This window comes from Piliocolobus tephrosceles, chromosome X, assembly GCF_002776525.5.
Source record: "Piliocolobus tephrosceles isolate RC106 chromosome X, ASM277652v3, whole genome shotgun sequence".
Classification (NCBI taxonomy): Eukaryota; Metazoa; Chordata; class Mammalia; order Primates; family Cercopithecidae; genus Piliocolobus; species Piliocolobus tephrosceles.
The window spans coordinates 43,159,061-43,186,632 of record NC_045455.1 but is presented as its reverse complement, the minus strand read 5'-3'; the positions used below and the strand labels follow the sequence as shown (position 1 = coordinate 43,186,632).

The 27,572-nt window shown below is 37.0% G+C and overlaps 2 protein-coding genes across 7 annotated transcripts in view; one reads left to right on the top strand and one right to left on the bottom strand.

Annotated features, from left to right (window-relative positions):
- Positions 1-554: 554 nt before the first annotated feature.
- Positions 555-24,597, bottom strand: DIS3 (DIS3 homolog, exosome endoribonuclease and 3'-5' exoribonuclease). Of its 3 annotated transcripts, none has more exons than XM_023186399.2 (21): positions 24,120-24,597; positions 23,361-23,518; positions 20,726-20,919; positions 19,959-20,032; positions 18,466-18,633; positions 17,746-17,910; positions 16,462-16,575; positions 16,200-16,337; positions 15,209-15,355; positions 14,677-14,793; positions 14,312-14,413; positions 13,608-13,672; positions 13,431-13,515; positions 11,305-11,432; positions 7,623-7,709; positions 5,081-5,237; positions 3,545-3,759; positions 3,268-3,436; positions 2,986-3,144; positions 2,135-2,257; positions 555-1,477 (listed from the first exon to the last, which is right to left on the bottom strand). In XM_023186399.2, the coding sequence occupies exons 1-21, from the start codon at positions 24,345-24,347 to the stop codon at positions 1,394-1,396; spliced, it is 2,877 nt and encodes a 958-aa protein (XP_023042167.1). In that variant the 5' UTR covers positions 24,348-24,597; the 3' UTR covers positions 555-1,393. The 3 variants fall into 3 exon arrangements, with proteins under 3 accessions (XP_023042167.1, XP_023042176.1, XP_023042184.1); XM_023186408.2 differs by lacking the exon at positions 24,120-24,597 and adding an exon at positions 23,800-23,873; XM_023186416.1 differs by lacking the exon at positions 24,120-24,597 and having other exon boundaries at positions 23,265-23,370.
- The window catches only part of PIBF1 (progesterone immunomodulatory binding factor 1), a 267,479-nt gene continuing 264,480 nt past the window's right edge, over positions 24,574-27,572 (top strand). For all 4 annotated transcript variants that reach the window (XR_002725238.2, XM_023186443.1, XM_023186434.2 and 1 more), the window contains exons 1-2: positions 24,574-24,866; positions 25,921-26,219. Coding sequence is in view for 3 of the 4 variants with exons in the window: in XM_023186443.1 (XP_023042211.1) it covers positions 25,968-26,219 (252 nt within the window). In the remaining variant the exon portion in view is untranslated. The remainder of the gene's footprint in view (positions 24,867-25,920; positions 26,220-27,572) is intronic.

The following is a 27,572-nucleotide window of genomic DNA, read 5'->3' as shown; positions in this document are numbered from 1 at the left end:
ATCAGGCTTTGTTGGAACACAGTCATGTTGATTTGTTTATATATTGTATACGGCTCCTTACACACTATCAACGGCAGAGTTGTGTACTATAGTTGCAATACAGACCATAGCCAACAAAGTCTAAAATGTTCCAGCACTCACAGAAAAGGTTTTTTGACTCCTACTCTTAGTGTCACTGACCCATTTTACTTGGACCAAAGACTACTCAAGTCTATTTTCTTCCAACTGACACAAGTTTCTGTCTCAATGTATGGAGGTCTTCCTCAGTAATAGGAAACTGGAAAAATTATTCAACATTTATTGAGTGCCTAAATGGCTACCTATTCAGTATACCTGGCTGATTTACTTGCCAGGCTTTTCTCACTATACTGCAAGCTCCTTGAAGGCAGAGTTTACTTGAGTGGAACCTGACACACCGTAAGTGCTTTAGAAATTGAATAAGCCAAGTAAAATGTTTTAAGGCAACCCTATCCCAAAATATTCCTGAAAGTATTAATTTAATCATTACCAATCTCTGTGATTAGCAAAGGAAGTAGTCAGTCTGGCACACCAAATTTTATTAATAATACTTATTTTAATCTGTTCCCTTTAGTATGCCTTTATACAGTTCCCCTCGTGTATATATACACTGATACAACTACAATTTAAAAGCCACTAATTATCTGTTTTTTATTTTGTAAGTAACAAGATATAGACATTTGAATGTCAATGTCTTATTCTGGAGAGACACTGGAGCTGAAGTTCAACAATGATCACACTTATTACCTGGTAATAAAAACAACCATCTTTCCAGTCGGGTCAAAATATCCTACTTCTTGCCTTTCTACCAATTCCCAAACATTCACAGTTGTTCAAGGACCACTAATAAAATACAGGAAGCTTTTAAAGACAGTAAGAGAATACTTAGTATAAATTAGGTGAATTAAAGATGGCAAAGGAGATTACGTCCTCAACACTGACAGCTTCCAAGACTTAGAAAAGAAGATTGTTCCTTGCTTCTAAAATTGTTCTATTTTCCTCTGTAGGAAAATGAAAGTTTTTTCCTACAAATATTAAATAATCAAAGTACTCATGCAAAATTAATCTGCTCCTCAATGAGATGAGCACTCCATTTAAATGATCTGTACAGATCCCTGAAGTTGCTGTCCTGTCACTGTATTTAAGTGATGGATATTCAATTGAATTATTCTGCATAAATAATTCTGTTCAACCCAGAAGTAAAGCAGTATGATGGGACAGATAGAGTCAACCATTCAATAAAAATGCAAATGTCTGAAATTATTAAAATGTACTTAAAAGTAACAAACTATCACACACTTAGGCTTAGAAGTGTTCTTTCAAGTTTTTTCTTTTAAAAATAAAACCAGTCTTTGAAGATTTTTGTTGAATATAGCTATTTTCCAAGCTTTATCTTCTTTTTCTCTGGTCCATTAAGGTCTGTGTTTGAAGTATCAGTAGGAATGCTTATTCCTGGTATCTAAGATAATGCAAATGGGGGGAAATAAGGTGATTTAAAGGATAAAATACATCTCATCCTCATCTTCCCCTTCCCCACTGCCAGTTTCAAATTTAAAAGGATGTAGTGGTAGGGAGGGGAAAGGGTTTTATACACAGAATATATACAGGTTTTATACACAATGTAGTTTACAGAGTAACAGTGGTTCAAAAATGCAAAAAGTAGACATGGTCTCAATACATGAGAAGCATGTCATTTAGGAAGTGTTCTTTTTAATTATAAAACAGCCTTCCCCATGAGGAGCCACTGTGATTGACAGAATCAGAGGTTTCAAGTGTGTTGGAGAAGGACAAACGTTAAGAACCAGTATCTTAGGTGAAAAACCTACACTTCATCTTCAAAGTGCAGAGTTCAAAACTTCTAGATAGAAAAGACTAGGCAGGAGAATGGAAGATCTTTTTATTTTGCCACCAAAGACCTGAGCAGAATCTCAGATGTCTAGAATCCCGCGGCCTAAAGAAATCGGTGAGAAAACAGGATTTGCTATGCAAATATTTGGTTTCTACACTACTTATAGGGTTCCCTCTAACATTAAACAGAAATAACTATGTCCGTCTCTTTGACAAAATATGTACTGTTTGTTCCATCACAACAAGGAAATATTAAGTTTGGCCTTACCTGTGGTTCTACCAGGGACATTCGGATTTTCTGATGCTGAAGATTAGATGAGTCTAACATGATTTTCACTTTAACTTTATCAAATACATGGAACACTGTATCTTCTATTTTAAGTGAAGGTATCTAAACAAAACACATTTTATCATTCTTAATGCTTCCTTACATTTGAGGCTTGGTTCTAATCCTTTATAATTTATCTTACATAGTGAAAGTTTAAATGTAAAAATTAGTAAGCATTTACGTGTTCAACATAACAAAGGCCATAAACCTAATAGTCTCACATAAATATGATCTATTTATGTGCATACTTTCTCCTTCATTAAGATAGTTCTAATATATATATGTTCATTAAAATCTTGGTGATTAATTTATCAACCCACTAAAAAATAGGAAATTTTTAGTTTAGTAGAGGAACACAAAGGTACTTTGGCCAGTTTATTGTTCAAATATTCTCTCAGGGCTGTGGTTCTCCTAAGGTGAATAGGGAGTATGTGTGTCAAATAAGACACACTGGAAGTAAGTTAAAAAAAAAAAAAAGTTCCTTCCCTGAGTTGTAAATAGTCATTTATTCCTTTACTTTATTGGTGCATGTAGGGCAAAACTTTACATGGTATAAAAGAAAAAATCAAAGACAACAATTGCATATGAGAAGATATATAGTGGCGGGAAATTGTGAATAAAACCATAGCTTAGTTGGCAAAATTAAATGTAGATTTCCTGGCATGTATTTGGAGATCTGGATAAATTCTTCAGGGTACAAAAAATAATTTTATGCTTTATGGGTACCATTTACGAACTCCCAAAGAAAAAGTGCCCCCCAGAAAAGAAAACAAACATGAGAAATGCTGTACCTCATCATCATAAATAAGCCGTGGGTTTGGTTTGTCCTTTTCTTCAAAAAAGACTGTCCCTTCTAAACCATATTTTGGAATTAATACCACAATGGCATTCTTTCTTACAAATAAAATATAGGCTTCTTCACTTACTATTCCTTTGCTTTTGAAAAATAACTGTAAAATAACATACAACTTATTTAGTCTTAAAATATTTTGAAATTAACAAAAAAAATTGAAATTAAATTAAAAATGAACAAAACTTCATCTTTTCTAGCAGTATCAACAGAAGGCAAATACCTGGGTATGAAAAGCCACTGATGCACGTTGGGCATACTGAGCCATTTTGTGCCGGAAATTTAGATTTTTACATATATCTGCAAGCTTGTGTTTGTCTGTCAACTCTGGATAAGTACAGTCAGCCCCAACAGCCACAGCCAAAAGCCGATGAACGATGACATCTGCGTATCTAGACAGATGAAGGAGAAATAAGAACCGTAGTATGTCAGTACCAATATGTGCTTTTAAAATTCAAAATTAACTATTTTCTATCTTCTTTAAATTCATAAAAAAATACCTTCTGATGGGTGAAGTAAAATGTGTGTATATTGGAGATGCTAAGCCATAGTGATGAAAATCATTATCCATTCCAGAACAGAAGTACACAGCTTGCATCATACAGCGAGTGGCTAATATTCTCAACAGAGTGTTTAGATATGGAAAAGTAGGAGATTCGGCCCGATCCAAAGACTCAGCCAAAGACTTGGCTGTATCAGTCTTAATTTCCAAATTCTGTAAACAAAAAGAAAGGAAGAGCACCATATTAAACATTTCTGAGTCAGCACCATTATGTCTTCAAAATATAACTGATCTGACTGAACAAACATCATGTTTTCGTTATTTTCCTTCCCTTCAAAGTAGAAGTAATAGCCAGAAACAAAACTGTACTGGTCACTACAGTTCCATTAGAACAATGTTGGGATTCATCAAATTTAGCTGCCTTGTTCTACCCTAGGGAGATGAGTCAAATATACATCTCTTCCCTTAGGTCTTTGGAAGAAGTAAGATAATGAAGGAAAAAAAATTCCTATTTACAGAGTAAGCCTTGGAGCAGAGGAGTGAGAAGCTGATTCAATTCCTATGAATCTGGAGATGCTGGGTATGCATGCCATAAAAGTCTGATCCAAAATCAGAAACCAATGCCATCGTGTTAGACTAATGCCCTGCAGTCCAACATTACTGCTCCCTCTCTTCTAGATGAGAAAGATAGGGCCTAACTAGGTAATCCAAGGAAAAGCAATATAAGCCATAGTCACCCAAGGGGTGAGCACCCTTAAATGAAAACCTACTAACAAGAAGTAGTGGGTATACAGGGCTGAAAAAATGTGCTCTTTCTATAGTTTCCTCTTTTCCATGTATGGAATAAATATACTTTTCTTACGAACATGAAATGGAAAGGATTTAACTGAGTTGAAGTAAAAAACAAACAAACAAACAAACAAAAACCACAAAATACATTATTTGTAAAGTTAGGTGGTTGACAGGAGCCATGAAGCAACACAGACATATGAAACATGCATAAAGGCAAGGAAACATGGAAGAGTTTTATATGACCAGGATGCTGCATATATCTTAGTCTAAACATCTGGCTTTAGCATACAGTGAAAAACATTAGGCTGGGTGCAGTGGCTCATACCTGTAATCCCAGCACAGCACTTTTGGAGGCCAAGATGAGATAATTACTTGAGTCCAGGAGTTTGAGACCAGCCTGGGCAACATAGTGAAAACCTATCTCTACCACAAAAATACAAAAAATTAGCCACTGATGGTGGTGTGCGCCTGCAGTCCCAGCTCCTCAGGAGGCTGAGGCAGGAGGAGGGCTTGAGACTGGGAGATGGAGGGTGCAGTGAGCTGAGATTGTGCCACTGTACTGCAGTCTGGGTGACAGTGAGACCCTGTCTCAAAAAAAAAAAACCAAAAGAAAAAAGAACTATTGGCATATTCCTGTTATTAACAAACAATAAAACCTTTATGGAAATATGAATGTAAATTATTTAGAACAACAGGTAGATCAAAACACAAATAGATGATTTTTCAAACTATAGGACCTTACCCTTGACCTGGCTGCCTTAACAAGAATTTCATAATTTGATGGAGGTGGAGCAGGATGTTTTCGAAGCAAAGCATGTTCAGAAAATTCCTCATGAATTTTTTTTGCAACAGAAATATTGGCAAGTAACATAAATTCTTCAACCATGGAATTTGTTTCCCTGCCAATGGAAAAAGCATTAAACAAAACAAAAAAAGAATCTCAGACTTCTATATATCATATTTTTTCACAGGTTACCTTTGTTACCAAGAAGATAGTAAGAGCATTTCCTATGTAAACATTCATATGTCTGTGTACATTTGTATTTTAAATAACTTACGATTCTTTCATCTCTCAGTTACTCTGCTAACAATCTCTTATTATGCAACTACTGCATGAATAAATCTTACATGCTAGAGCAAATCTTACATGCTAGAGGAGACTTTACAAATTGCACTCAACCAGTTGCAGTGGCTCACACCTGTAATCCCAGCACTTTGGGAGGCCGAGGCGGGCAAATTATTTGAGCCCAGGAGTTCGAGACCAGTCTGGCCAACATGGTGAAACCCTGACTCTACTAAAAATATAAAAAAATTAGCCAGGTCTGGTGGCACATGCCTGTAGTCCTAGGTACTCAAGAGGCTGAGGCATGAGAATCACTTGAACCCAGGAGGTGGAGGTTGCAGTGAGCCAAGATTGCATCACTGCACTCCAGCCTGAGTGACAGAGCAAGACTCTGTGTCAAAAAACAACAACAAAATTGCACTCAAAAACAGAAGCTTTACTACTCTATTTACATATAAAATGAAAACAAGCATTTTTACTTGATTTTACTAGGTCCAAAAATATTTTTATTTAATTGTAAATCAATAAAGTTTACAGGAATTAAAAGCTATTTAGATCATACAAATTTTGGCTTAAAAACCAAAATTTTTAACAATAAATTACTCAAATGAAGAGGCCATATTTATAATAGCTAATTTCGATACTTCTAATGGGCCAGTCAGTGTGCTATAAGTACATCCCGCCCTCAACACACACACACACACTCCTACACACTGTTTTACAGATGAGAAGACTGAGGATATGTTCATTATTCTCTTGCTCAAGGTGAGAGTTATTAGCAGTATGAGAATTTGAATTCACACAATCTGACTTCAAAACTCTTAACCAATCTGATACTGCTGTCATTCTCTATATAGTTATTCACATCCATTTTTAGGTTAGTTTAGAAAATGATCCATCTTCTGTTGATACAGTGCTTTCTGTCTTGCAAGTCAATGAACATACAGTATTAACCTTTCATTCAGGTTTCATCTTGTAACTTCTTAACAATATTTCTGAAGTATATTCATTTTAAAAATATTAGAAAGACCTCTAATCACATGGGGACATCTTAGAAATGTGTTCTTTCTTCTTCTTGGTAAGAAGAAATGACTGACGTTTTACTTTGGCAAAGCTAGTGTCAACCTTTTGCTCATAAAAGCTCTTAGTACTGGGCTCATTATTAGCATTAACATTAGACATATACAGAAGTTCTACTATAAGGGATTTTTAGATATTATAATAGCACTAAAGCACATATTGGTTCTAAGTAAAAAATTTGAGTATATTCCCATTTTTAACCCTTGGTCATCTATTAGAAAAGTGTATATGCATGCTGAATTCCAGAATTACTTTAATATAAATAAGAGGCAGGGAAAGAGGCCTAAACTCTGATTTAACAAAAAAATTCTTGTTTCCTACATCTTAACTAAATCAATAAACAACAATAGCTAATATCACCCTCACAGCACCTATGAGGTAGGCGCCATTATCAGTCATAGGTAATTTACAGACAAATAAATTGAGGCATACAGAGGTCAAATAACTACTTTAGTTCGCAATATAATAGTAGTAACAGCAGAGGCATCCAAACCTAGGGAGTCTGGCTTCAGAGCCCACGATCTTCACCGTTATTCTACCCTACTATCTATCCTACTATCCATTATTCTATCCTACCCCCCACCTTTCTGGCATCAGGGACTGGTATCATGGAAAACAATTCTTCTATGCGACGACGGGAGGGAAGGATGGTTTCATCAGGCATTAGATTCTCATAAGAAGTGTGCAACCTAGATCCCTCCTATGCACAGTTCACAATAGGGCTGGCGCTCCAGTGAGAATCCAATGCTGCCACTGATCTGACAGAAGGCGGATCTCAGGTGGTAATGCTCACATCCCAAGGGCTGGGAACTCCTGCACTACAGTATATTCTACTTTAGAAATTAATCAGGGTAATCTTTTTTTATCTTACTATAACTATTACTAGTCAAGTTCTAATACGTCACACATCAAAGCAAACAAATTCAAATTGAAAGTTCTTATATTATGCGACTAAACGCAGTTTTATAGAAGAAAAACTGAGCTTAAATTTACTTTTCTGTCCTTCGTAAGCCAAATAAAGTAGAAATCATGACCCTAATCGTTATTTTGTATATAAATGTTTTGGTTATTTGTACTTATAGTAGACATGACATTTAAAATAAAAAATCTTATCTACTGCCCATCAAAAAAAATTACAAACCTAAGTTCCTTGGTCTGCAGATCTATGGGATCGTGAGTTTCACTGTCCATGTGGAATCGAACTTCAGGAGAAGATAGAGTCAAAGCCCTAAATAAAAATTAAAGAGAAAAATTATAGTCAAGCAAGCCAATAAAAGACAAAATTATAGAAATACTCTTTTTAAAAAGACAACGACTACAGCAAATATGTAATAGTTGCTCTTCTGAAGGCTTTATGACCATCTGCTGTTTCATGTTCTATTTTCATGAACAGCTCAGTAGGGCTTTCATCAATAGCTCAGTAGATTTAAAACGCATTTAACAAGAGAGGACGATAGCAACACAAGGAAATCTGAATCCCTGTGCTTCAAGGGCTTATGTATCTTCTGTATCCAAACAACGAGTTTTTATTGAGCTACATAGGTTTTTAATCACTTTTACAAATAAAGAAGGGGATTGGCTGTATTTAATTTACTACAGAGAACAGTTATTGGGGCAGGAGACAATAAAGATGGGCAAAAGGGAAGCTGCTGTGGGTAGCTTAGTAACACCAGGAGATCCACAGTTCAAAAGTATCCTCCACAAAGATTACACCAACAGAGAAGCAACTGATAACCTACTATCACTAATATGTTACAAGTAGTGATGGCTATTAATATTTGACTGCTAAGTGTCAGATAAACAATCCATGCTCAGGACTTTACACACATGGTTCATTTAATGAGCTGGCAAGCTCTCCTTTGGAAAGTAAATTCCCATAAGGAAGGCAAGTCTAATGTTTCTTATACCTTGACATAACTTTCATGAGGTCAGCTCTAAATCAACCTAAACCTAAAAGTTTTAATGAGGCTGGGCAACCTTGAACAATCATGGAGAAGAAAAAGAAGGGGAGGAGAAAAATTAAAATAAGATGGAGCAAGTTAAGTAAAATACTAAGTCTAAGTCCTTGTCTTCCTCAATTCCTCACCTGTATTAAAAGAACTATAGTAGGAATACATACTAAAAAGAGAATCTCAAAAATATTCCTTTCTTGCCTTGTAGTGTGCATTTAAAACAAGGCTCTACATCAGGTCTGATATGTATTTATTAATGTATTTTGACATAAAAAGCAAGGTATACTTATCACATTTTGATCATTTTTCCTCATAGAATACATAAAATGTTATGTCTACCCATGAGTATTAATACTTTAAGAAGGCAAAAGATAGTTTATTTTTTTTTTCAATTCTCCCTAAGACTAAAATGATTCAATGATGTTTTCCCAGTAGGCAACCATCTACTAACCAAATTAAAAATACAGACTGTTGAAATTTAAAAAATCCTTTCCAGTTTTAAAAAGCTATGTTACAAATGCAAATTCTTACTTTAAAACTACTAAAATAAATACAGCTTCAATTCGCATTTTACATTGCTTAAAAAAAAAAAAAAAAAACTGTGGTGTTTTGTGTCACACACAAAAAAATTAATTATCTTCTTCTTGTATCCAAGTGACAAGCTTGTGTGAAAGTTTTGCTCAAATTTAATAGTGTCCACTGGGTTTTAGCACGCTCAAATGATCCTTTCAGTTTCAAGTTGCATATTTAAGATCACATAAAAAATTCCCTGAAAATGGAGGTGTTAGTAGACATAGGTATATAACTACCTCAAACACTATCCAACAGAACATTCAACAGTGATGGAAATGTTCTATGTGTGCCCTGTCCAATATGATAGTCATTAGTCACACGTGGCTACCGATCACTTGAAATACGGCTGGTAGGACCAGAACAAGATGGCCAAATAGAAGCAGCTCCAGCCTCCAGCTCCTGGTGTGAGCGACACAGAGGACGGGTGATTTCTGCATTTTCAACTGAGGTACCAGGTTCATCTCACTGGGGAGTCTGGAAAATCGGTGCTGGTCTGCTGTTGCAGCCCCACCAGCGAGAGCTGAAGGAGGGCGAGCCATCACCTCAGCTGGGAAGTGCAAGGGGGAAGGGAATCCCTTTTCCTAGCCAAGGGAAACTGAGACACACAACACCTGGAAAATTGGGTAACTCTCACCCGAATACTGCGCTTCACCAAAGGTCTTAGCAAACGGCACACCAGGGGATTATATCCCACACCTGGACCGGAGGGTCCCACACTCATGGAGCCTCCCTCGTTGCTAGCACAGCAGTCTGAGATCTAACTACAAGGCAGCAGTGAGGCTGGGGGAGGCGCACCCGCCATTGCTGAGGCTTAAGTAGGCAAACAAAGCCAGACTGGACTAAGGATGAGTTCGTGTCCTTTGTAGGGACATGGGTGCAGCTGGAAACCATCATTCTCAGCAAACTATCCCAAGAACAGAAAACCAAACACCACATGTTCTCACTCACAGGTGGGAACTGAACAATAAGATCACTCGGACATGGGAAGGGGAACATCACACACCGGGGCCTATTATGGGGAGTAGGGAGAGGGGAGGGATGGCATTGGGAGTTATAACTGATGTAAATGACGAGTTGATGGGTGCTGATGAGTTGGGTGCAGCACACCAACATGGCACATGTATACATATGTAACAAACCTGCACGTTGTGCATATGTACCCTAGAACTTAAATTAAAAAAAAAAAAAAAGAAATATGGCTAGTAAGGCTAAGGAACTAAGTTGTTAATTTTATTAATTTTAAATTTTAATGAATTTAAATAGGCGCATCTTATGAAATGACACAAATGTACAATCCACACTCACCACACCTTTAGTAACTGCTTGTGACCCTATCCTAGGTGGACTTGGGAACTCTGAGACCAACATCTGGAAGATTCATGTACTTGGTTTCCTCTGATAATCAACAACGTCTTTTAAGAGTCAAATTTCTCTTAACTGGTTTCCTTCAACATGCCTGAGTTAATACTCTATACCTTATGCCTTTTGTAGTTAGGCAAAAGCCATGCCCTAACAGCTAAAAGACTCAGATCTGTTACTAGTCAGATCTTTGGGAAGACTCCTTTTATGCACTTTTAATTGCCTAAAAAATGAGGAGGCTGAATTAAATAATTTCTAAAATTTAAAGTGCAAGGAGGACCTAATCTCCATTTATTTAAACCTCTGAAACCCAATGTCCAATCTGGAAACTTATTTCTAATTAAAATTAGAAACAATTTACAGAAGTCTTAGGGAGTTCTTGCCTTCCTGGAATTTCTTCAGTATCTTTAACTCAAACACAATTTTTTAACACAACAAATTACAAGGATGGAACTCTTGACCAAACATCGGTCCAGAATCAAGTTGCTAACACTTAAAAGGAAGCTAGAGGCTGGGCACAGTGGCTCACACCTGTAATCCCAACACTTTGGGAGGCCTAGGCGGGTAGATCACCTGAGGTCACGAGTTCAAGACCAGCCTAGCCAACAAGGCGAAACTCCATCTCTACTAAAAAATACAAAAATTAGCTGGTGATGGGCACCTGTAATCCCAGCTACTCGGGAGGCTGAGACAGGAGAATCACTCGAATTCGGGAGATGGAGGTTACAGTGAGCCGAGATTGTGCCACTGCACTCCAGCGTGGGTGACAGAGTAAAACTCCGTTTCAAATAAATAAATGAATGAATGAATGAATGAATGGATGGAAGCTAGAAGAAACAGGAGTCTCTATTCACCCTTTTAAATAATTCATTATTGCCTATGATCAAACAACGTAAAGAGTATAAAAATTATCTTAATACTATGAAAAACAAAATATACCCTTTCTCAATCCTTCTTTTCTTCAGAATTTTGGCTAGTTTATTCAGTCCACGGAGACTAGTGGTAATATCATCATTCATGTTTGCTGAATCAATTCTCAACTGAGCTTCAGCATAAGTCAGAGATGCCTAAAAAAGAAATTGTATGTTATATAATTCTTATAAATGATAGAAAAATGGTTTTCAATATGTCCTCCTACTTTAACTACATAAAATCCATGATTTCAGAAAACCTAAAATCAGTAACGAAACAGAAATTCTTAGCTTTGATACTACACATTTATGATTTCTGGTTCATTAATTCTTATCTGAGGCATTATACAACATAAACAAACATATTTTAAAAGGTAAAATGGCAATGTTGTTAGCAAATACACATTAAACTTTACTTGTATATTCCAGTTACTGTATAAATACCCAGATAATGCTAAAACATAAAGGTTAGATGGATTCTTCCTCTGATAACAAATGTGAAATCCTTTCCAGATGATTATTATTCTCCCGCAAATAATTAAGAGTACAGGAGGTGAGACATCATGTTTTGCAGGAAATCTAATAAATACCCAAATTAAGTATGTAAAAACCAGACAAATCATAGTAGAAAAGAGTTAAATCCCCAACGATAAACAATGCAAATATACAAATAACTGCTTCTGTTCCTATTTCTCTCAGAGAAATCCACCATTTTTTTTTTTTTTTCTCTTGCTTAAAGAGTAGCTTCATAAGTGAAAAGAAGAAAGAGCATAACAGAGTTAGATAACGCAGGTCCGGTCAGATTCCTGGGATAGCCAACTCATCTACTAAGAGTTTCCCCTCTAAAAGAGGTTTTATGTTATGTGTTCACTAGGTTTGTTTTCTTATCATTTTCTTATACTGACCAAGTCTTATACTGGTTATACTGACCAAGTCTTAAAGAACTAAAAGTCATTCTTACCAAGTGCAAACTGTGATGGCTTAAATAATTCACACATCACTCTTTATCAGTCTAACAGTTTTCTTTGCAACCACTAGTTAGCAGAACAGCAAGGATGCCAAAGGGCCAGAAAAAAACAGGTTAAGTTTGGAAAACAGATCATTAGAAGATAAGGGGCTTGGCAAACCTTGAAGAAAGATGTAGGGCAAAATAAGAGAGAACATAAAGGATTCTTGGGAGAACTACAAAAAAAAAGGAAAAGGACAAGAAAGACAACCTGGCTCCATTCCGAAGAAACAAGATCTCAGGCTAGTTCTACTGAAATCCAACAGTGACTTAAATATCATTTCTGTGAGAAAATGTGAAGAAAGAAGCAGTGTACCTGCTAACTTTTAAAACACTAACCATTTATAAGTAGGAACAGCTTCAATTACTAAGGTTCTTGACTTAAGGCATAAAACCACCAGTTGGTCTTCTCAAGTATATATACTTTGTAAGTTTCTGAATATAGGACAACTGCAACATGAACTAATTTCTGAATCACATTAAAAATTAAGCAGATAACTGGACAAAGAAAAAAAAAAAACCCTCTTAATTTTGCTATAACAATGCCCCCATTCTATCCTGAGGGCACAGACCTAGCACTTGTTTTTCTGCCTAGAAAGACTCTTCCCCTCCACCGACTCAAACTGAAATACATTTATCTGTACCCACTTTACATGTTCAAAAGAGCATCCAGCCCGATTGAAAAATTCTCAAGAAGTGGGCAGCAATCTCAAATTTAGGTGATGGCACCGGGGCTGGGGCTGGTTACTGTGGCCTGGTATTAGCTGGGTCAAGAAAGCTGGCAATAAGACTCTGGTGGCCTGTTCTGCATTCTTCTCCGAGAGTAGGTAGCAAAGAGCCAAATGAATTTTAGTGTAAATTTAAGTGCATCTGTATGTGTGTAAGCACATGCCTGCAGCTGTGGCTACACACATACTTTTTTAGACCATGTTTATATCACAGGCATTTATACATTTATATGTATATGTTTTTTCTATTTTAGGTTAAGTAAATATAAACTATTATATATAACATCCCTTTTCAAATATATATTTTTACATATGTGTATATATACATATACACGAATCTTTTAAAAATTTAACTTTATTTAGTTTTCAAAAAAGTACCAAAAAGTTTAAAAATTAGAGATTAATAGCCATGAAACGAACCTTTGAATTAATAACACTTTTGGTAAACTTCGTTTTTAAGATTTCAGCGTTGTGATTCATTTCCCAAATACATGAAAATGCCAACCTATGAAGGAAAATATAGAGTATTTGTTAATGGGAATTGGGTTAAAGTAGTAAATACAATGTCTTCAAGGAAAAAAAAACATGCAGAAATACCTGTCAACATCACATTTTAAGGAACACAAGTTAGAGCTAAGCAACTCTGGAACCATGTCAATCCTCTGCAAAAGATAAAAATAGAACCACAGATTACTTAGCTATATCCATACATTTATTTGAGGTTCTATTCTAAAATAATATTAATTAAACAAGGAAAGAAAACTGTTCTGGTTTTTATAAATAGGATAATTGAGAAAAGGTCAAATAAAAGGAATGTTTCTATAAAAGTACTTACACAAAATTGTTAAAGGAAAGCTATGAAGGAAAATTGGACTTCATGCCAATTAATCTAAGTTCAAGTCCTCTATACTAATAACCCAGCTGTCCTCTGAAAGTTTTAAATCTCTGGTCTGTGTAAGTTTATACTTGATAACTGACACTCTATGACTGGACCTTTCTCCAATGCTTAATACAAACTACAAGGTGTTTTTAAAATACCAAAAAAAGAAAAGAGAAACTAAACTTTTATGGAAATAAAGTATAAAGAAGAACTTTGACAATAAATCACTAAGAGACTAAGTTTAACCTTCCCCTTGACTTTCCTAATACTTTGTTATCTGAACCACTTGGTAACAAAAATTTTCTATATATTTAGTGATTTAAAGCCATCTTATTCCATGTATTTTTCTTAGCTAATTCATGGCTGTTTAAAAATCCTTAGGTGTCCATGATTGCTAAATTTTTAAATTCAATACATTTACCTTTTCACAAAGATACACAGTTGTTCCTCTTCTGGCTGATTCTTGATCCAAGGCATTTCCTGGCCTAATAAAATGGCTCACATCAGCAATATGAACACCAACCTTAAAAAGATAAAAATAAAAGCATGTCAATATGCTTGATTGGGTAAATGTACCTAATGGGAGTTTCAGTAAGATAAAGTTTAGCTAAATTCAAAAAAGACTCAGTCACCTCTGCCATTTCAACTTCTGACACATGGCCAATAGTCTGCAGCTATAATTATACTTCACAAGAGTAATTAACAAGCAAATTCTATTCTAGGTCAAAAGAAAATGAACTCAGAACAGAACTACATTGAGGTAAGGACATTATTACATATTTATACCTCCAAATTTCCATTTTCAAGTTCTCTACAATGTAGAGCGTCGTCTATATCAGTACATCCTGGTGGATCTACACTACAAATACACAGATGTCTCAGGTCTTCTCGGTTTTTCATGTCCTAGAAGACATGAAATTATAAACAAATAAATTATTTCCAAAGCACAACTACAACATATTAATAGCTCTTGTGAAATCAGTAATACTTATACAAAAAACAATTTAGCTGTATTTTCTTGATGACAACCACATCTCTTTTTCCTGCACTGGAGCAGAGAGACACCACATATGATTTGTAACTAATGGTTTCCTTCCCTTTGAAATATTTAATATATGCAAGTGTCTGCCCCATAGACAAACTTACCTTTCAATGAAGAAGCAAACGACTTCTTCTGTAATTCCTAAAAATGCTAGACCCAACAAAATGCAGGAAAAGAGGGCCCGTGGTGTCTACATATTTAAAAACACATACAGAAATTAAACAAAACTAGGGAGGATATAATTTATAAAGTCACTACAAATTACTTTCAAGTTACCTTTTCAGTAATGCTCCAGGGCATCTTTGGCAGAAAACTAAGAACAGCCTGTGAAAAAGGCTGGTGGGGAACATCGTGTTCAAGTAACAGAACTTCTGTTTCAGTCTCCTTCTCTCCAACATCGCCTAAATTTCTCACAAAGTGTCCCTGAAACCAAGAGGCATTGTTAGAAATGCGTATTTTACAGCAAATTTACATCTTATGCTATTAAATTCTTCAGCATTTAGATATTATCTCAGTATTCCTAAATATTCCCAAAACGACTTCTGGAAAATGACCCTTTGGTATATTAGGTAAGACTTCTCAACTGACTTATGATGGAAACTTCATAAGGGTCCAGCTCTTACATCTAAAGCGTCTATTTCTCATTAACGTTCAAATTTAAAATGTGCTTCCAATATAATCTTTTCAAAATTTGTTGATTAGAATCTGTATAGAACTCAGTTTTCATAGCCATGATTAATAAAAGTCATTGGTTTAAAAATTTACATAAAAGAGGCCAGGCACAGTGGCTAGCGCCTGTAATCTCAGCATTTTGGGGGGCTAAGGCGGGTGGATCACTTGAGGCCAGTTCAAGACCAGCCTGGCCAACAGGACGAAACCTCATCTCCACTAAAAATTAGCTGGGCACAGGAGTGCACACCTGTAGTCCCAGCTAATTGAGAGGCTGAGACACAAGAATCACTTGAACCTGGGAGGTGGAGGGTGCAGTGGGCCGAGATCACGCCACTGCACTCCAGCCGGGGCAACAGGGTGAGACTCTCTCTCAAAAAGAAGAAATTTACATAAAAGTAACCAAATGATTTACACTGGAATTTCATAAAATTAATTTTTAAAGTAAATATGCTACTTACCAGGTCACTTTGTGAAATATCTCTAAATTTTAGTACAAATCCTACATAAAAGTGATTCCATTTTTATTAAAAGCAGAAATACTATTCACAAAATTTTAATTAAACATCCCCAAATAAAATTAATACTTTAAGCTTACATTTGGATATCTGGAATTTCTAGGCCAACCATCAATGGCAACAATAATTCTCCGTCCTTCTAATGTAGAAGCCTGTCTGGTTTCTATGCGAATTCGAGGGATTCTCTTATCAGCAGGTGTAAAGAGATGTCTTCTTGACTAGCAAAAATTAGGAATAAAGATTTTACACAAAAAACATCTGAGGATGGAGGCAAAAGAAAGGCTATAAGTTCTACTAAATGTTTATCTTTTTTTTATTACACAGTAAATGCTCTTTACTCACCTCCTTAATGTCAGACTTGGAAAGCATGCCACAATATGGTCTCCAATTCCTTTTTATTATTCCTACAACTCTGCCTGTAGGCTTCAACATTTTCTCGCTTACAGCAGTCTTAAGCTGAGATATAAAAATAATAATGTTCAGTTATATTCCTCTAAGTATTATCAGGCAATTTCCTTTCAAAATCAAAATACATACATGGATACTAATCCATTCAGGCAGTAAATTACAACATAAGACTACAGAATGTTGATGTTTCAAAATTCTAGACAAGAACATGCCCAACCAAACCACAGACATTTTCTCTTGATAATAAAGCACTACAAAACAATCAAAAAGCAAAAACAAATAAATAAATATAACTGAATACACATGTTAGAACTCAACACTTTTCAGGATTAACATGAGGATTTACTGACTAAAATACACACACAGGTCTGGGAATTAGACTAGGCTTTGAGTACTAGTTTGCATAAATTAGCTATGTGGTATGGTGACTAGTTCCCTTTGGACCTTTATTTGTTCATTCTAAAGATTCTTCCTTATACAAAAAACCCAAAAAACCCAAATAAAGAGTGTCTGCTATTAGAAATAACAAAAGTTCCTATGGTATTTCACTTCTTAACACTATCCAAAGGCCTGGACTCTCCATGGATGAGTCTCCAGAGCACACAATGAGACTCCAGAGCAATGAACATAAATGATGGAAAAAGAAGAATACAAAAACTATTACATGTATTCCAACTATTTATGTTACTGTAATTATAAAATACAGAAATAAATAGGTCATATCAAGTAGACTTAGCTTATATCGTAAGAAATAACTGGAAGCATTCTCTTCAGAATAAATATGGTACCAGGTAAGTTGCCCAAATATAATGGCCCAGAAGTACATCTATTATGTTAAGGGAATTTCACCTAAAGCATTTCTAAAACATTTCCTAAAACATTACTTAAAGCATTTCAGAAAATTTTAAATTTGTATTTACTTAAACCTCACTAAGTCAAATAACATACTTGAATGTCACAGATTTTCAGTTTCATACTTGTATTAACTCATACTCGTATTAACAGTCTGTTTGCATTTAAACCCATTTATTTGAGCAAATTAAGACAATAAAACTACATAGAAGAGAAAAAAAAACATGTGTATGACATGTGTTAAATATACAAAACTATAATTTTATGCAATAAATCTGAAAGCAATGAAACCTGTTGTCTTCCAAAGCTGACATATTAGTAATACAAAGCTACACAGACAAAAAAAATTCCTGCTTAGATTCATACCATTCGTTCTCTCTCTTCTTCTTTCTCCACATCTTCTTCATTTTGACCTTCATCTTGTAAAACAACAGAAGATGGTGCTACCCACTGACTCTTGGGGAGAAGCTCCACAGCCACAGTATCTTCGTGAACAGCTCTGTTTAAATGTTTCAGTCCCTGTAAGATTATCTGTTTAAAACAACAGAGGGCATGAGCCCAAATATTTTTAATGGCAATATATTAAAGGGAAGATCATCTAACAGATATTTACATACATTCTGAATGCCTCTATAGAATCTCTATTCCTCCTTTATAGATTTTCTTTCTCTATTGTGTCCCTAATTTCACAACTTTAATTTCTCAATATCAGGTAGAAAAAACATAAGCCAGAATATACAGCTTGTGTTCATGGCTCCATCATAACTTACGCTAGTACCAAGAGACTTTGGAAAAATTATTTATGCTCTCTAAATCTCAAGGTCCTGATTGGTCAAATAAGAGTACGCTACCTCGTTTTTTATAGGTTGGGTTGAACATTAAATGAAATGCCATGCGCAAAGATTTAAAAAACTACCTGACAAATCATGAGCACTGTTAAAAAAAAAAGGAAAGAAAAAAGTTACTATTTGCTTTAAAGAATGTGAAGCCTCATATGTTACGCAAATAGTATTTACCATTAACTGGTCATAATATATAAAATAGCATCTTTATTTTAGTGTATAAGAAATTTATTTATATACTTGCCTCTTTATTTTCTTCATTGTCACCATGAATCCATACAGTAGCTTCTAAGTAATTTTCCCTGCTGGCTCTAAATGTTCCTTGAAGGTATGTACCAGATTTTATGCCTTGCTGTAGCTTACTTAAGGGAAGATGCTCTGAAAATATTATTTTTCCACTTTCTATTTCATTCTATGAAATAAGCAAACAAAAAGATGCCGCTATAAGTCTTCTGTTCACTCAATACACAACTATTATTAATATCAGGGAATTTTTGAAATCTACATTATGGTATACACAACTCTGAATAGGAGAAAATATAGTAGCTTTTCTCATAGGCCAGTGCTAATAAAAACAGCTTTCTATGACGAAGTATTCATTTTGTGATCTCTAATATGGTAGCCACTAGACACAAGTTTCTCTTGGGCACTTGAAAGATAGATAGTACCACCAAGAAACTGAATTTTTAATACATATTAAATTTAAACAGTCACATATAACTAAGTGGCTACATATTAGGGCAATACTTAATCTGTGTTTCAAAAATCAAACTCAACTTTTAACTTCTCATTTCCTTTTGGTTTCATAAAGTATCATAAAAGAAAGAAGGAATGACAGAAATGTAAAGATTGGATTTACATATAATGTCCTATCACTTAAAACTTATTTCTATAACAAGGGCTACCATTTATACTTACCATACCTATGTGCCAGGCACTGAGATGAAAATTGTATTAATGCCACAGTTATCATCTTATTTGATCCTTACAACAATATTATGAAGTCATTATTGCTAAACATTACATATTTATATAAAAGAAAATGAAGGCTCAGAGTTTAATTATTCCCTTAGCACTCCTTCTCACATCAGCTATTGCAATGACTCCTTTACTCACTTCTCTGCCTCTAATCTTTCCTGGATAAAATGCATAGTCTTACACACTGACACGAGAGTGGTCTTACAAATAAATACCATTTCTGATCATTCTCTCTTGCTCCGCCAATCCACATTCATATACCCTTGCTTTTTCTTAGCCTGATATATAAGAAAGGGATCTCAGAATCCTTTCCTCTTCATAGCAGCCCTTCTGAGAGATCTTTTTAAATCAATTGAAAAATTACTAACCTACAGAATAAGTTACAGGTCTTTACTACCTGGACACTCCCCTCCCTCTTCTTTCTCTGCCTGCAGTGCCTGCCATTTCTTGTCAACAGCTACTCTTTATTCACAAATCAGCCATGGATTCCATTCATTTTTTCCTCAACCAAACAGTGCTACCACGTACCAGGCCCTACTCAGGTTAATGGGAATACATCTATTTTAGAAAGTTGTCTTTTAGGAATGGCATTTCAATAAGCCTATGACATCCACTCGTTTATAACACAACTATTCCAAATCCAGCTTACCCACCGACATTCCAATTTTTAAATTTGATATCTATGTGCCTAATATTCCAAAGTGGCTATTTTAATATTTTCACTTTTCAAAAACAAAACAAAACAAAACAAAAACATACCACTTCTTCAGACAAACAAGCAAGACGATCTATGAGTTCAGGGTTAGCAGTTAGGCTCTTTACATATTCTTCACCTGAAAAAATAAGTTTATGTTGTTTTTGATAGTATTTTTTCCTTAGATACAGAAAAGATGGATAGTGTTGTTTCCAACAGTATACATATCATTCTTTCATTCATTAAGAGACAGTCTCACGCTGTCTCTCAGGCTGGAGTGCAGCAGTGCAATGACACATCACTACAGCCTAGAATCCCTGGGCTCAAGCTATCTTCATGCCTTAGCCTCCTGAGTAGCTGGGACTATAGTTACACACTACCATGCATGGCTCTCTCTTTTTTTTTTTTCTGTAGAGACATAGTCTCCCTATGTTGCCCAGGCTGGTCTTGAACTCCTGGTCTCAAGCAAGCCTCTTGCCCTGACCTCCCAAAGTGTTGGGATTATGGCACCTGGCCTCAATTTATTTAAGAAACAAAACCCAAAAATCTGTTGATGTGATCATGCCTAAGCAGAGGCAGGCGTTCCAGTGTATTTATGAGATTTCATCGCTAAACCAGTTGCAAATACTGAGGCGAAAACTAACAGCCACTGGGCACCACAACATATTTAGCTTAAAAACTATGTGAAATTTAAAAATACAAAAATATCACATGAAGTTACATAGGACTACAAAAATACTAAATAGTAAAGTGAACATCTGACTATAGGTCTGATGATGATTTTTACACGTATTTGCAAACATGCACTAAGTACTTCTACATTTAGACTTACAAGTGAAAGCTGGTATTCCTTCTTCTACAGCTTTCTCTTTGTTTTTCCTGTCATTTGTTATGAAGATAACTTGCAGGTGGTTGTCTGCTGACATTTTCTTCAAATGTTCATTGTACCATTTTGCTGCTACTCGAATAGCTCTATCATTCCTGTCATTAGCATTTTCTCCCTGCTCTTGTTCTACATAGGTTTCTCTAAATGGAAAGGAAAGAAAAAAACGAAATAAAAGGAAATCAGTAGACACAAGGATATGTGAAAACTCTTAGCACATACATGCTTAACCACTAAACCAGAAAAAGTCAATGGTATATCTTTTCTCTGGAATGTATTCAGATGTACACCTCAGAGAAGAAATTAAGATTCCTATAATTAAGTTTTTAAGAAACAATTTGCTCGGAAAAGAAGAAAATTATGTTACTAATGGGACAAGAAAAAGGCTAATAGAATTTTTTTTCCTAAAAAGAAAAATTCAAGATCAGAATTTATACTTCAAGTTGAGACACTAAATAATAGTTTATTGAGATAAATTATAATACAATTTCACAGGTCTGATAATCAGATTTCTCTTAAACTGTAGGTTAATAGCAATTCCTAAAAGCTACAAATAGTATAAGTAGATCATTTATAATCAGAATTCTACAGTCATTAATAAATAATGCATGTAACTTATCCATGGTAAACACTAATAGCTGAAGCTATGTAGAGACTGAAAAGCCAGGTATATTAATAGATATTACATATTTCTTCTATCTAAACTCCCAAATGTCAACACATTCATCTATTTCTTTAAATCTGTTCATCAAAGCCAGGTTTAAGTGCAACAGCAAAGTTCACTATAATAGCTTCCAGTACTTAATGGTAATAGATTCAATTTTATAATCTGATCGATTTACATTAATCGTTTTAGAATTATTTTATTCCTCATCGTTGAATGCACTTGCTAATGCTTTTTTTTTTTTTTTTTGAAACAGAGTCTTGCTCTGCAGCTCAGGCTGGAGTGCAATGGCATGATCTCAGCTTACTGCAACCTCTACCTCCGAGTTTAAGCGATCCTCCCAAATTAGCCTCGCAAGCAGCTGGGACTAGAGGCATGTACCACCACAACCAGCTAATTTGGCTAGGCTGGTCTGGAACTCCTGGCCTCAAGTGATCTGTCCATCTCAACCTCCCAAAGTGCCAGGATTACAGACATAGGCCACCACGCCCAGCTGCTAATGCTTAAAGCTTATCAGTGAAAGACAGAGTCATAAATTTTTGAATTGGTTTCGAACGTGGGTCTTTCTGCACTGAAAAATAAGTGACGTTCCTATTTCTGGATTTCAAGGAGGTACTAACAATAAGAAGCCTACAAGGGCTTTACTGGTATTCTTTACAAGGACATTGAAGTTTGAGATATAAGAATCAAGAAAGTTGAGAAATTAAGGTTTTTAGAAATGTGCATAATCTGATGGAATTTCATTACCAGAATCCTACACACTAATCCAATGGTTCTCAATTCAGTGAATTCTCCCCCCAGGGCATTTTGCATCATTACAACTGAGTGGTGGTGGTGGTGGTGGGGGTAAGGGGTGGGATTCTGCCAAAGAGGCTAGGAACACTGGTAAACATCCTACAATGTATAAAACAGCCTTCCCACCACAAAAAAAAAAAAAAAAAAATTTCAGTTCAAAATATCTATAATGCCAAGATTGAGAAGCCCTGGTCTAATCCAATAAAAGTACCATAAATAGCCATCATAGATTATTTATGTAATATAACATAATAGGCAATATCTTACTTTCTGAGACCACACACTGAGTTCAAAGAATCTAAAAGCACAACAAAGAATTCTATTCTTGGCCAGGCACAGTGGCTCATGCCTGTAATCCCAGCACTTTGGGAGGCTGAGGTGGGTGGATCACGAGGTCAGGAATTCGAGACCAGCCTGACCAACATGGTGAAATCCTGTCTCTACTAAAAATACAAAAATTAGCTGGGCATAGTGGTACGTGCCTGTAATCCCAGCTACTCAGGAGGCTGAGGCAGGAGAAACGCTTGAACTTGGGAGGCGGAGGTTGCAGTGAGCCGAGATCATGCCACCGCACTCCAGCCTAGGCGGCAGAGTGAGACTGCGTCTCAAAAAAAAAAAAAAAGAATTATATTCCTTAACCTAATCTTGCTCAATGTAATCAGCTGCAAAGTATTAAACTTTTTAAAAGACCATTAAGAATAAATCTACTTTCTATTTTTAAACAAAATAGAAACTTCACAAACTCATACATTTTATTACCCTGTTGTTCACATTATATGGCATTCCAGGAACTTAGGCAAATCTTATCTTCCAAGATTCTATGGTCCAACTCAAGCTAAAACCAATTCAAAATGAAAACATTTTGGAAATAAAATTACCTAGGAGTAATTTTATTTAGTCTAGGAGTCAGCAGGCCTTGGTTTTAGGCTTGAGCCTATCAATGCCTGTGGGACCTCAGAGAGATTCACTTAGCATTATCCTCTGCACAGCGATGTAAGAATCAAATAGGGTATGAAATCTATCACTTACCTACTGACAATGTCACAAATTACTCACAGGAACCCTCTTCCCAATTTAGCTAATCCTGTGGTTTTCTGATATTTGACTTAGCAATATTCCTCCTACCTATGGTGCTCATTAGTGAAAGTATAGAAATGCTTCTCTTGGTTGTTAGTCACATCTCGGATACGTTTATATACGGGGGCACTGCGATTTCTCACTTCTTGAAGAACTGTTTGTAGCACAATTACATTCCTGATGGCAGGGTCCTCAAGAACATCAATCTTAAAAAAAGAAAGTAAGTTAATTTTTCCTATATTCATTTGTAAGCAGCCTCTGTCAAACACAAAATCCTGTTTTATGTTGGGCATAAATACTTTATGTTTTAAAAACACTGAGTAAGTTAAGCCAAGAAGCTATTTGGCCATAGAAAACAATAGTCACTAAATCCTTCAGCTCTATTTAAAAAGCACACTTAAACAGACCAATCACAAGACTTCGTAGAATTAAGGGTATTAATAAAGAAATACGTTGGCCCACATAGTTTTTGTTCGTAGGCACTTACAAGCTGCCTGGGAGTCGCAGGCTGGAGGCCCCAGAAGCCCAGGTCCCCGGCCTCCAGGCACTTACAATCTAAGGCAGAAGAGACACCAGGAGTTAGAAAAATAACGTGTCTAAAATACGACTCCAAAAACTACATTTTTTAAAGCGCAAGGAAAAGAACCTCGGCCTGGAGAACAGGCAGCTTGGGTCCCCAGGGGGTTTCCCTTCCCCTAGATATGAGACACTGCCAAAGACCCTCCTCCCTGAGCCTCAGTTTCCCTACGTGTCATACCCCCTTGTCCCGGTGGGGCCTCACTGTCCGCGGTTCGCCCGCCCACGCACCTGGTGCAGTAACACATTAGTGTCAGGCAGCAAGTAGTGCGGCTGCGGGCAGAGGCTGCTCGCCGGGTCCTGGGGCTGAGGCTCCAGGGCCGGCCCCTCGTGCGCCCCGCCACACGCTGCGCACCCGGGCGCACCGCAGCCGATGTCGTCCCGCAGGTAGTGCTCGCGCACGATCTTCATCACGCCGCCCGCCCGGGTCTTTTTTAAGAACGTCTTGGACTTGAGCATCTTGCCTCGCCGCGCAGAATCCTAACCCTAGCAGCGCTCCAGCAAAAGGCTTCAAGCTAGGACACAACTGTGCCTCATCCAGGGGTTCTCCCTTTTCGGTTCCTGGATTAGTAACACTTCTCGCGGGAAAATGTCGAGACAAACGTTGATTGGCTCTCTGACGGCCGCGGGGATTGGGCGAGAGTGAGGAGGGGCGGCAAAGCAAGGCGAGGAGCCATTTCCGCCCGTAGCCTAGGCGGGGCTCGCTTCTGGACTCCACCTCCCATCGTGTATTGCTTTCCACGCCTCGGAACATCCGGGAGAGCTGACTTCCGGCGGCTTGTGGGAGTGCTCCTTCCATCTTCCTCACGGGTGCGGAGATGGTTGTCTTGGTTACTGGTCCTAACGGTCCCCTGCCCTGAAATCCCTTGTTGAGGGCCTGCAACCTTGAGCTTCCGACTGGAGACGCCTTTGGTCCCTCGAAGTATCTGCACTGGCGGCTGGTCAAGCGTTCAGTGTGGAGTAATTGACTCTTTCGAGGTAACTTGCGACTGTCATCCGTTTGCCGCGTGGGGCAAGGAATCCCCCGACCTGCCAAGTTTGGGGCTTAATTTTCACGCTGAGTGTGTAGGCAGTCCTCGTTTCGGGTCCTTTGTAATCGAGGAGAGGATTTGTCTTTGAATTCACTTTCTCTTACCCATTTCCCTTCAAAAAGGAGGGAGCCCGATCTTGGTATAGTTCTCGCTGTTTCCATTCCATAATCATTCAGTTTAGAAAAACCGAAATATTTAATAGCATAATTTGTTATATCATGAGGTATTAAAACAAGGTAGTTGCTAACATTCTTATGAAAGAGTAAGAAGCTATATTTAGAATTTCTTTAACTTTTCTTATACCCTGTTGTTTTCATTCTGCTATCTATAAAAAATGTTTTTGTCTCCCTGTTTTCCCTATTTAAAAAACTTTCAGTGATGACTCATTGCCTATAGGATAAAATCCAACCGTATTTTGACATATAAGGCCCTCCAGTCTTGATCGTTAAGGAGGGCTGTGTGTGTGTGTGTGTGTGTGCGTTTTGGGGCGGGGGGGAATGGAAGGAGTAACTATTCCAAGACTTGGCTTTGTTTTTTTTACTTCCACTCACGTATCGTTAATAACTGCATGATTTCTCCTCTTTACTATGCCTGTCCAAGTTTTTCAAGAGTCTAAGTGCTACCTCCGTGTAACCTTTCCCTGACCAACTCAGTCGTGATTTCTGTTATCTTTGAGCATGCGTTGCTTTTAGTACCATTCTTGATTATGATGGGCTTTTTTCTTCATCTTGTACATTTCTTTGTTTTGTCCAAATAAGATTCCTCCCCCCAGGAACTGTTGTTTTTTGTTTGTTTTGTTTCTTTAAAGTTCCTCGAAGACTGAGTTCGTAGTAGGAATTAATGTGTTTGATTTGAGCACTAACTTACTGCAATAATCTGTTCTAGATTAGGGGTGCACTAAATTGCCTAATATTTATTTAAGGAATCCTTAGTCTCTCTTCAATATGGTCCATGATTTCTGCAGTTAATTTTTAAGTTGATGTTGTTTTTTTAACCTACAGAATATTAAAATCGAATTAGAGAAGAAAACTGATCCATAATAATAAAAATGTCTCGAAAAATTTCAAAGGAGTCAAAAAAAGTGAACATCTCTAGTTCTCTAGAATCTGAAGATATTAGTTTAGAAACAACAGTTCCTACGGATGATATTTCCTCATCAGAAGAGCGAGAGGGTAAAGTCAAAATCACCAGGCAGCTAATTGAACGAAAAGAACTACTTCATAATATTCAGTTACTAAAAATTGAGCTATCCCAGAAAACTATGATGATCGACAATTTGAAAGTGGATTATCTTACAAAGGTAAGATCAGGTTTAAATTTTGTTTTCTGTGTGCTTTATTGTCTTCAAATAGCAGGTAAGTAAGAATTAAATACACACACACATTATCTGAACTTGAAATGATACATTTATATTTCTTGACAAGTATAGCCTTTAAATAATTTTGGTGTTCATAGAAGTAGAGAATAGAATGGTGGTTACCAAGGGCTGACGTGGTTGGGGTAAAGGAGGATTGGGGAGATGTTGGTCAAAGGATACATTATTACAGTTGAATAGGAGGAATATATTCAAGAGATATATTGTACCGCATGGTGACTATAGTTAATGACATTGTAATCTTGAAAAACACAGCAGATGTTAAGTGTTCTCATTACTAAGATAACTATGTGAGGTAAAACATTTGTTAATTCGCTAGAGTTAACCATTTCACAGTGTACATACATTTCAAAACATTATGTTGTACCTGACAAATACAGTTTTATCTGTCAGTTGGATCACCTGAGGTCAGCAGTTTGAGACCAACCTGGCCAACATTGTGAAACCCCAGCTCTACTGAAAAAAAAAAAAAAAAGAAGCCAGCCGTGATGGCAGGTGTCTGTAATCCCAGCCACTCAGGAGTCTGAGGCAATAGGCTGAGGCAGGAGAATCGCTTGAACCCGGGAGGTGGAGTTTGCGGTGAGCCATGATCACGCCGCTGCACTTCAGCCTGGGCAACAGAGCAAGACTCTGTCTCAAAAACTAATAATAATAATAATAATTGGAGGCCAGGTGCGGTAGCCAACACCTGTAATCCCAGCACTTTGGATGCTGAGGCCAGTGGATTGCTGTCAAGCTCGGGAGTTCGAGACCACCCTGGGCAACATGGTGAGATCACCTTGCTATTAAAAAAAATAAAATAGGCCGGGCGCGGTGGCTCAAGCCTGTAATCCCAGCACTTTGGGAGGCCGAGACGGGCGGATCACGAGGTCAGGAGATCGAGACCATCCTGGCTAACACGGTGAAACCCCGTCTCTACTAAAAATACAAAAAAACTAGCCGGGCGAGGTGGCGGGCGCCTGTAGTCCCAGCTACTCCGGAGGCTGAGGCAGGAGAATGGCGTAAACCCAGGAGGAGGAGCTTGCAGTGAGCTGAGATCCGGCCACTGCACTCCAGTTCGGGCAACAGAGCGAGACTCAGCCTCAAAAAAATAAAATAAAATAAAATAAAATAAAATAGCCCTGCATGGTGGTGCTCCACCTATGGGCCCTGCTACTCCCGAGACTGAGGCAGGAGAATCACTTGAATCCAGGGGCAGAGATTGCAGAGAGCTGAGGTCGTGTCACTGCACTCCAGCCTGAGTGACAGAGCAAGACCCTAGCTCAAAATGATAATAAT

Coding starts and splice junctions, on each gene's coding strand:
- DIS3 (XM_023186399.2), bottom strand. CDS start 24,347: ATGCTCAAGTCCAAGACGTTCTTAAAAAAGACCCGGGCGGGCGGCGTG. Junction 17,911..18,465: donor ACAATGAAGAAAATAAAGAG/GCAAGTATATAA, acceptor TGTTTTAAACAG/ATAATCTTACAGGGACTGAA. Junction 16,338..16,461: donor CCAAGTCTGACATTAAGGAG/GTGAGTAAAGAG, acceptor AATTTTTGCTAG/TCAAGAAGACATCTCTTTAC.